General features: G+C 38.6%; 1 protein-coding gene across 1 annotated transcript; it reads right to left on the minus strand.

Moving 5' to 3' along the window:
• Window positions 1–469: 469 nt before the first annotated feature.
• FTSZ1-1 (homolog of bacterial cytokinesis Z-ring protein FTSZ 1-1) lies at window positions 470–10,710 on the minus strand. Its single transcript, XM_082881640.1, has 6 exons — window positions 10,230–10,710; window positions 9,190–9,289; window positions 8,727–8,956; window positions 3,736–3,903; window positions 1,661–1,894; window positions 470–948 (listed from the first exon to the last, which is right to left on the minus strand). Exons 1-6 carry the CDS (start codon window positions 10,497–10,499, stop codon window positions 679–681), a joined length of 1,272 nt encoding a protein of 423 aa, XP_082737766.1. The 5' UTR covers window positions 10,500–10,710; the 3' UTR covers window positions 470–678.
• Window positions 10,711–10,986: the final 276 nt, after the last annotated feature.

Here is a 10,986-nt window from a genome sequence, read left to right on the forward strand (position 1 = left end):
AATTTCATGTTAGATACATATTGATGGGAGAGATTTTTCCAAGTATTTCATGTTAGATACATATTGATGGGAGAGATTTTTCGAAGTTCACTTATATTCTATCCAAAACAGCTCAATTAGTACAACTAACTTTTCAAAGTTGACTATTGTTCTATCCAAAACAGCTCCATAGTACAACTCACTGCTACACGATAACCCTCTGAATTCAATACACATCAATGTTCTCCTCCATCCCTTATTTTCTCTCTTCCCGTTGTCTACCTTTTTTTGGGCGAGTATTTTTCCCACCTTTTAGCATTGGGAGCCTTGCGTGATTTAGCTCAATGTTTCAAAGGTGACACTTTCAGAACACCAATTTTCAATCTTCCTAAAATGGTGGGCTCTAACAAAATAAGATCTCATGCTTCATTTTTGCTAATTTGGCAGATCATGATTTAAGACCAAAAGTTGATATGGTGGTCTAGGAGAATTATCTAAAATTTTGATCTTCATTAAGGTTGTGCTCGAACGCAGTTAGGGAGCCCCTACATTGAAGAAACAAACAACTCTACAAACAAAAACAAAAAAACAAAAGCAAAAAGACATCTAACACAGGAATCAAGATCATTACACAGCCAAATGCAGCAACACCCCAAACTGGAAATCAAAGTAACTGCCAAAAAAAAAAAAAATAAGAAGTTAAAACAGGAGCTTTCTTGTAGCTGGTCGAGACGGAACTACAAACGGTGAGGTTGATGACTTGTGGTTGGCAGATAATTTCTGACCTTCTTGGCTTCCTGTTCCTTTCTCCACCAGCTTTGCTCCCCTGGGGTCTGTTAGAAGTGTCTTCTGAAACGATTGTGTGAAACCAGTTGCGATGATAGTCACATGAATCTCCCCACTGTAGCGCTCATCCACAACAGCTCCAAATATAATGTTAGCAGAAGGATCTGCCAAACTCGTAACAACCTGGGGGGGGGGGGGGAGAGCAATCACATGAACAAACTTTTGACAAGCATGATTCAAAACACTGGCGGTATGCTCTGAATTATTATGATTGTTTTTGAAATTGGATCTGCATTCAAGTAAAACCATCAAAGTTTCACTGGTGCTATATAGAAAAACTATACATCTCCGATTAGCTTATTGAGGCGTTGAATTTGCTTTTCTTGTTTTGCAATTCAAAGATTGAAAATTATGGTCTACAGCTACAAACAGGCAAAAGTAGTTACGTATAAAAAATGAAAAGCTTTAGTGTAACTTGTTTGATCAACAAATCTATAGTGCTATGTTTGGTAAAGGGAAAAGAAGGGGAAGGACAGAGAATAAAAGGGTTGGTTGGGAAGGAAGAAAAGAGAAGAAGATGAGGTTTCTTTTCTTTTATTTGGCTGCAAGAGAAAGGTAGAGAAAAAGCAAAGGGGGCGATTTTTAAATTTGTTGTACCTCAATTCAAAATTCAAATTTAAAATTTCCATCCAAAATTTCGTGTAACGAGAATTTTGAGATGAGGGAAATATTATTAAAAACTTTCTTTCCTAAATTCTTTTCTTTTCTTTACAACCAAACAAGAGAAATTTTGTTCTATAAAATTCTTCTCTTCTTCCTTTGTTTTCCCCCTCCTACCAAACATGCCAAAAGTGAGAAGAAATGGAAATAGAAATCTCAGAAAAATTTAGAGTACCTGAGACACCCTATTCACTTCTTGCAAAGTTATGTCCTTTCCACCAGTAATATTATACACAACTCCAGTAGCAGATTGAATTGATGATCCTATCAGAGGTGCCAGAGTTGCTTGTTCAGCCGCTTCTTCAGCACGATTCTTGCTAGACGAAACACCCACTCCAAGCATTGCAGTTCCGGAATCCTTCATGACTGCCTTTACGTCTGCAAAATCCACATTCACCAGCCCGGGTATCTGCAAAACAAGAAACAAAAAATAATTGTCAGTTTAGGTGTCGTTTGATAATGTTGTCAGTTTCCTATTTTTTAAACAAAAAAAATCTTGTTTGGTGTACAAAACTATTTTGAAAGCAAAGATACATAAACATGTTTGGTGAGTTGCTAAAGGTGGAGGGTGGACAGATGTGGTGGTTGGCAGTGGGGGTGGGGTGGCTGGATGTCTTCGGCAATGACCATCCAGTCAGTGGCAGTCGCTTGGTCGGTGGCTGGCGGTGCAGCTAAGTGGTGGCCGGTGGTGGTGGTGGCGGTAGTGGTAGAGGGTACTTGGAGGAGAGTGAAAACACCTTTTTTTCATTTTCAAATATTTTGGAATCAATTTTACTTCTTTGAAAACTAAAACAATATACTAAACAAGTTTTCGCTTTGAGTTTGCAAAAAAAATACCAACCAAACCAAGCCTTAAGTCTCATCAAATCGAGTCGGCATGGATCTTTTTTCTCCACTCGACTCTATCCAAGGCCATTTCGTTAGTCAAATTAAGGAGGTTCATATCTCTATTTACTACACTAGTCCACGCCAATCTAAGTGTGTCCCTTCCCCTAACACTTCCTTCTACCGTTACTATATCGCATCTTTTCACTACTGCCTCTGTTGGTCTTCGTTGTATATGGGCAAACCATCTCAATCTATTCTCTCTCAACTTATCTTCTATTGGTACTACTACTCCTACCCATTCTCGAATATACTCAATCCTAACTATATCTTTTCTAATCTTGCCACACATCCATCTTAGTATCTTCGTCTCAACAACACTCATCTCATTTACATGTTATCTTTTAGTTGTCTAACATTCCAACCCGTATAATATCGCTGGTCTAATAGCTGGTCTATAGAACTTCCCTCACCATATACAAATTTTGGAATTTGAAGATATAGTAGGGAATTTATAAACATAAATCGAAATTGTAGGGTTGCGGCCTAAGAAGCATGGACACAGACATGTGACACAATACGGATACGACACGAACATGTAGACAAGTTAATTTTTAAAAAATACAGGATAAGACACGTGGGGGACACGCATGAAATATATAATTTTATATATTTATTATATATAATATCTATTATATATATAAATATATCATTCAAAGATAATAAAAAATACAATATGACACTAATTCCTCTAAATTTATATGATTTTTGTTTTATTATTATATCTTAAATTATTTTGTTCAAACTTATAACTAGTTTCACATGTGTCTAATCGATAGACACGTGTGTTTAAGTAATTGACACATGTGTCCTCAAAGTGTCCAAAGAATATCCAGGTCTTTAAAAAAAATTAAAAAATAAAACATGTTTTGAAGAGTGTCGGACACGTGTCCCAAGAGTGTCCAAAGAGTCGGTGTCGGTGTCTGACACGAACACGATATGGATATGTCACCTTCTTAGAAGTGTCTGTGCTTCTTAGGTTGTGGCACATTCCCACTGTGGCATTTCCAATGTGAGGCCCGCACCCCAAACGTGATCTGAACTAAACTTTGTGATTGTATTCAAATCCAACCATAGAGAAAGTGAGTGTATCAGGAAGACATGAAAAACATTGAAAGACAAACAATATTAAAAAAAAAAAAGAAGCCCAATTAGTATACATTAATGTGTGTTTGGGAGGGGAAAAATCCATGTACAAAAGACAAACAACATGTACTGGAAAAATCCATGTCGGGGGGGGGGGGGGGGTGTTGTAGTACAGCAATTGAGTTAAATAAGAAATAGAAGGAGATGTGTCATATTAAGATGGCACGGACCATGGCTAACACATAAACAAATATAGTTCAGAGTTTCACAAGCACTCACTGTGATTATGTCTGAAATTCCTTGCACCCCTTGGCGAAGAACATCATCAGCAAGAAGGAAAGCATCCTGAAGGGGTGTTTGCTCATCAGCAATATCCAGCAGACGGTCATTGGGAATCACTATAAGAGTATCAACATTTTTTTGCAACTTCTCAATAGCCTCCAATGCCTGAAAAAGAAGCAATGCAAGACATAACCTTCTGAAATTTACGATGATGTGATATTGTTGGGAGATTCTAAGCATATGTGAATGATAAACAGAACATGTTATCTCAACCATACATCATACAACCCACTACATATGCTCATCCTAAAGTACTACCCCCAGCAACGGACAATCCTAATGAATCCCATTACCCTAGAACAGATCAAGTGCTCATTTGTTATCTAACTCTTAGCAATAGTTCCAATCAGACAAATGACACTACTTTAGATAACACAAGGTTTAACATATTTGTCTGACATTAAAAACCACTGATTGAACACTGGTCCAGCTTTTAAGAGGGCAGAAAGCAATTACAAACACCAACAGAAAGCATGGCCAAGTTGCAAAATAGTGAAATTTCTCAAAGTTACCAAGCTTCACATGTGATGATTTGGACTTGACTTCCTACAGTAATGCACCTAGCATATTCTTCTTTTTTCCGATAACCACACCTAAACTATTCAACAACTGCAAATCCAAGTGAGACTCAATCGTCTTTCATACCAAAATACAAATATTGCACCACATTCTCCCTTACCTTTTCCCTCAAGATCTTTATAGACTATAAGTTCAACTATCTTTCTTTAACCTTAGTTCACTTGTATAATCAATTAGTAAATGACAGCAGACTAATAATGAATCTTTCTCGTGTCCTTCGAAACCACTATGGTTTGTCCTCTAGCTCACACGAGTGCAGTTCCTGTTAGAATTTACCATCACCTACCACCACTACCACCTCACCTACTCCACTAAACCTAACCCACTACACCACTACCACCTCACCTACTCCACTAAACCTAACCCACTACACCACTATCACCATCCACTACACACCACTACCACCTCACCTACTCCACTAAACCTAACCCACTACACCACTACCACCTCACCTACTCTACTAAACCTAACCCACTACACCACTATCACCATCCACTACACACCATCCACTACACCTACATCTATATAAGGAACCATTTTGTAATAGACAGTATATATCAAAAATACATCAATCAATAATACAATCAATATCTATACAATTCTCTATTTCTCTTTATACATTCAATTTTTCTACATGGTATCAGAGCAGGTTTAGAACCTAGTATTTTCGCTTCCCCGGCGGGCGGCAACCTCACCTTAGCCGCCCGCCGGACCTCAACCTATTCCGCTGTCATCTCTATCAATACATATAGCTTCCAGTTCGCTGCCACCAGAGGCGACTTCTCTACATACAAAGATCAACCATTCTCATCTCTCTCTAAGATGAAGAGGCCAACCTCTCTCTCTCGGCAACTCTCTCTTCGGTTTCTCTCTACACCACCTTCTCAACCTTTTAGTTCTACTACTGTGACCCTCTCTATGATGGTTTTGGTGTCTCTGCAATGTGGGCTGTTCTTACTATTGTTGTTGTCTTTGACTTCTCTGTGGGTGCAACACTTGGAAGGGGTGTAAATAGGGGTTTTGCAACACTGCTTGCTGGTACTCTTGGCGTTGGAGCTCATCGAATTGCTAGTTTTTCTGGAGAAATATGTGAGCCCATACTACTTGGGCTTTTCGTCTTCATACTAGCTGCAGTAGTGACATTCATAAGATTTTTTCCAAGAATGAAAGCAAGATACGATTATGGGCTGCTGATATTTATATTAACATTCTGTTTAATATCAGTATCTGGTTATAGAGATGATGAGGTGTTAGAGATGGCCCACAGGAGGCTATCCACCATACTCATCGGTGGTGCCAGGGCTGTGATTGTGTGTGTATGCATTTGTCCATATGTGGTGCTGGTGTTGTCAAGGGCTTCCAGCCATCTATCTATCAGGCAAATAATGGTGGGGCCAATTTTGTGGCACATGGTTAGAACCTTTTCAGAGGATTACAATGATTTGAATGTTGAGCCTTCGTTTGGAGAGACCAATCTCGACTTTGAAGGCAGAGAGAGGAGCACTAAGGAAAGCACACCCATTCTTCTTTTATTTATTTAATCACACTCACCAAGTTTGTTTCACTCTCATTATCACATCCATACACACCGGTATCATGTTGTCTTCAACTTTCTTTTATTTATCATTTTAAAATACACCCTTATCATGTTGTTCCCCACCTTCTTTACTTTATATATATATATATATCTCTTTTTATTATATTCTATTACTCAAACTCTCCTCCATTTGATTTTAAAATCACTTATTTTTTATTTATTTTTTCCAAATCACTTTATTTTTGAAACAATCACCCTGATATTTTTCATATAATCCATCTATACATATTTTTTTATCTATTTTCTTTCTCCCTTGTTTTCTTTCATTTTATTTTTATTTTTTCAACACAACACTCCCAAAAAAAAAAAAAAAAAAAAAAAAAAAAAAACATTTTACAAACTTGTCATTTCTTCATGCCGGGGATCAACCCCGATCAGCATTTTACACCCAAAAAAAAAAAAAAAAAAAAAAAACAACCACATCCACAGGCGGGATTTTGCTTCTCTACTCTGCAGCCGGTCTCTTCTTCTTGCCTCCGTCCTGGGCGGCCCTTGACGGTGTTGCCTCCGTGTTTCCCATTCCACTGGGCACGATCACTCCACCCTGCTCCTCCACTACAGCATATGGCGGCCCTCCAAATCGGAACATCACGGTGGCCTTCCGCTTCAACTCCCTGTTTTCCGCCTTTAGCACACTTATCTCTGCTCGCGCATCCTTATACATGCGTTGGAGCAGAGCCAGCTGGGAGTTTAACTGCTGCACCTCATTTGCCCTACTCTGCAGCCGGTTCGACAAGTTTGTCACCGCAGTCATGGTTTCCACGCATGACTTCAGAGTATACTGATTGGCCTCAATATCAGTTTGCACCACCATTTTTTGCTCCACCGACCGCATCGGAAAGTTCAACGGAGTAAACACAGAGGTGTTTGGTTGAGGTTCACTGGCCACCGCACCAGTTATTTCTCTTGTGGACTCGTTAAGGTCTGGAAAGAGAGTGAGCAGACCACGGGAAGATGAAGCCATTTTCTGGGCAACAGAGTGTTACAGAATATCTCTCGCAACAGAGTGTTACAGACTCTCTCAGGAATCTCTCTCAGAAAACGAAGAGTTTTTCAGAGTGTTACAGAATATCTCTCGCAACAGAGTGTCTCTCTCAGGAATCTCTCTCAGAAAACGAAGCGTTTTTCAGAGTTTTTCTAGCAAGTTTTTTTGTCTCTGCTTCCAAGCCTCAGCCTCAGTTTATAAAGACCCTGACGAAGAGGCAGACACGCGCATCATGCGCCTCTCGGTGCTCACCGACAACTTGGGCGCGCCTTTTGATGGCACGTCTTTTGATGGCACGCCTTTTGATGGCACGCCTTTTTATGAATTGGGCACACCTTTTGAGGGTGCGACTTTTTAAGGGTCCGACAAGACTCTGTAAACTGTCCCGACATAGATTCCGGTTAGTTTCTACAAGGGTCCGACAAGACTCTGTAAACTGTCCCGACATTGATTCCGGTTAGTTTCTACAAGGGTCCGACAAGACTCTGTAAACTGTCCCGACATAGATTCCGGTTAGTTTCTACAAGGGTCCGACAAGACTCTGTAAACTGTCCCGACATTGATTCCGGTTAGTTTCTACAAGGGTCCAGCAAGACTCCGTAAACTGTCACAACAACTGTCACAAAATTGTCTGTTACAACGGTCCGACATGACCCCATAAACTGTCTTCTACAACGGTCCGACATGACCCCATAAACTGTCTTCTACAACGGTCCGACATGACCCCATAAACTGTCTTCTACAACGGTCCGACATGACCCCATAAACTGTCTTCTAAATCGGTCTGACACCACCATACAGTGTCCTCTACAACGTTATGACACCACCATACAGTGTCTTCACCAACGGTCTGACACGACCATACAGTGTCTCCTATCATTTTTTTATGTATTTTCTTGTTTTGTTCCTCTCTTCAAACTCAAGTTGGTTAGTTTCTATCCTCCTTGAGTTTGCGGGGGGCTGTTAGAATTTACCATCACCTACCACCACTACCACCTCACCTACTCCACTAAACCTAACCCACTACACCACTACCACCTCACCTACTCCACTAAACCTAACCCACTACACCACTATCACCATCCACTACACACCACTACCACCTCACCTACTCCACTAAACCTAACCCACTACACCACTACCACCTAACCTACTCCACTAAACCTAACCCACTACACCACTATCACCATCCACTACACACCATCCACTACACCTACATCTATATAAGGAACCATTTTGTAATAGACAGTATATATCAAAAATACATCAATCAATAATACAATCAATATCTATACAATTCTCTATTTCTCTTTATACATTAAATTTTTCTACAGTTCCCTATATAGCAAACCAGAAGGAAGATCAATGTAGTTTCTGAAACATTAGCAGAGGTAATTGTGATTGTCAAAAAACCTCAAGTTGACGAGTGTAATTTGCCCTTTAATTGAAAGAAACATTTTTATCCAGATTATCACTTCTCTCATTAATATATCATAAAAAAACTGTAGTGCAGCATCTAACATATGAAAATTGAAAAGAAGCATACACAAGGAATAAATATTGGAACTGAACCATTTAAGAATGAAATAATACAAAAGCAACATGAAACATAGTCCTTTAAAAACTTCAATAAATGTTCACAAAGGGTCACTAGGATGAGTTTGTCTGACTTTGACTTAGAAGTTCATGGGCTGCAGATGGTATATAACAAACATGCAAGCAGGGTATTTTCAAAAAATTTAAAAGCAAGACCAAACGGGCACCTGCCTGCATGGATCTTTTACGTCCTTCAAAGCTGAATGGGTAGGTGACCACGCCAACCGTCAAATAACCTGCTTCCTTTGAAATCTGGGCCACAACTGGAGCAGCACCAGACCCTGTACCCCCACCCATACCCGCAGTTATAAACACAAGATCTGAGCCTTTAAGAGCAGCTGCAATGGCTTCCTTTGATTCCTCTGCAGCCTGTTCCCCCAAAAGTGGGTTCCCACCGGTACCTGGATCTCTATTAAGTGATTCAAATCAGAGAAGAAAAAACAGCACAGCAAAAAAATTAGATTAGAGAACGTGTGATTTTGTGATTCCGCTGGATCGCCGGCCTAGTTATCCAATCATATGGGTAAAGTACTGATTTACTAGATTGGAGAATGTGAAACATGCATAAAATAAAAAGTTGGTTAGAGTGGACACTTCATAATAGAAACTCAAGATCATAGTGAGAGTGCCAGACCGAGTCCACGAGTCAAAAGCTCTCCAATTTGAAGTGGGTTCTCAGCAGCAGACTGCAACAGTGCTTGAGCATCAGTGTTTATGGCATAGAAATCGACTCCCTAACATTAAACAGTCAACATCAAGATTGTCAGCCCTCCTGTGCAAGTCGCATTAAGGTGAAAATGATGTAGGGAAACAAAAGGCAGAAGAGTTTCATGTTACTTAAAACAGAAATATAAATTACGAAGTGGAAACTACAAACATAATAGACTAGGGGGATGCAAATGCAACCCTAGAAAGGGAAATCCTATTTCTCATATACAATCTTATAAATGGAAAACATCTCAAACACAGTATAACAGTAACATAATATTAGTAATACTCATATTGTCATGCTAACTGCCTTAAAATTCAAAACCCACTTCAATTTGAGCAATTTCTTCAAACACGTTACAAGCCAAATTAGCTTTATATAAACTAAAGATCCATTTATATTTGAATAATAGCCTATTCATATACAATTCAAAACTCATTTCAATTAAAGCAATTTCTTCAAAAAAAGTTACAAGCCAAATCAGCCAATATCAACTAAAATCCATTTATATTCCAATAATAGTCTATGTATATTCAATTGTCTAGATTGAAGAAGTCGATTTAATGTAGTATTTTTAGGAAACATTTGAAATGTAGAATAATCCTAGAGAACAACTTGATTTACTTCCTAACACCGGTCGAAATTTATCATTTTACCTAAACAAATTTTATGTAAAATTCATCAAATTCCAAAATTAGGGAACACAAAAGAAGAAGAAGATAAAGTAACACAAGTTCATCATACAAAAGTACCACACTACACCAAAAAACAGAAAAATTAACCCTTTGGAACTTTCAGAACAATGAACTAGATAGAAAGCAAAACCCACATTGCCATTGAAAACAATAATTATGTACAGAACCCAGTTCTATAACCAGAACCAATAAGAATGTATATAAATGTATTACTATATGAAATAGGGGTCAAATTTGGATCTGAACCATCAAAATGCAAGAAAAACCCACATGTAATCCACTGCCAATCATGCGATTAACGGCATTGTTGCCACCTCCACCTACTCCGAGGACCTTGATCTTGGCCACGTCCATTGGAGTAAACGAGCTACTACAAGTACAGTAACGCTTCGAGGGACTTCGACGACGAGCCTGGAAGGAGAAACATGCTTTTGAGACGAATGGAGAGAAGGTTTTGTGGTTAACTCCACTGAAAATTGAGGAGGAAGAAGAAGAACACATTATTAACTCAGCTGGGTTTGTGAGTTGAAAGGTAGCCATTTGTGCCACTGTTTGGTTTCCAAGAAAATGAGGACAGAGAGTGGGAATGAGAATTTGTTTTCTCTACTGAGAGACCGAGAGAGAGAGAGAGAGTAATCGGAGGTCTAGGGTTTTAGAATTTGACGGCTTCGAAAATTTTTCCGCAAAAACGTTAAAAGGTCTCGCGTGGGCCAAATTCATTTTCTCAGGGGTTTTTTTACACCGACAATTTATGATATTTGATACAATTACATCTCCGACGTTTTAAAAATTACATTTCTACTTCTGTAATTAATAATTTTATTTTATAAACTCACTACTTATATAAGAGATAAAAATTTCTAATAAAAAAATTAAAGAAATCACATTGAAAAAAAGTAAAGTAAAGTAAAGTAAAGTAAAGTAAACGTAAAATAAAAAAACAAATGAAGTAAAACAAAATAAGAAAAGAGAGAGTGTATGAGTTTAATATTTTTATTCTATCTAAATAATTACAATAGTAAGGGGT

The sequence above is a fragment of the Camellia sinensis genome, chromosome 7 (assembly GCF_055761805.1).
Source record: "Camellia sinensis isolate YWXY chromosome 7, ASM5576180v1, whole genome shotgun sequence".
NCBI classification, from domain to species: Eukaryota; Viridiplantae; Streptophyta; class Magnoliopsida; order Ericales; family Theaceae; genus Camellia; species Camellia sinensis.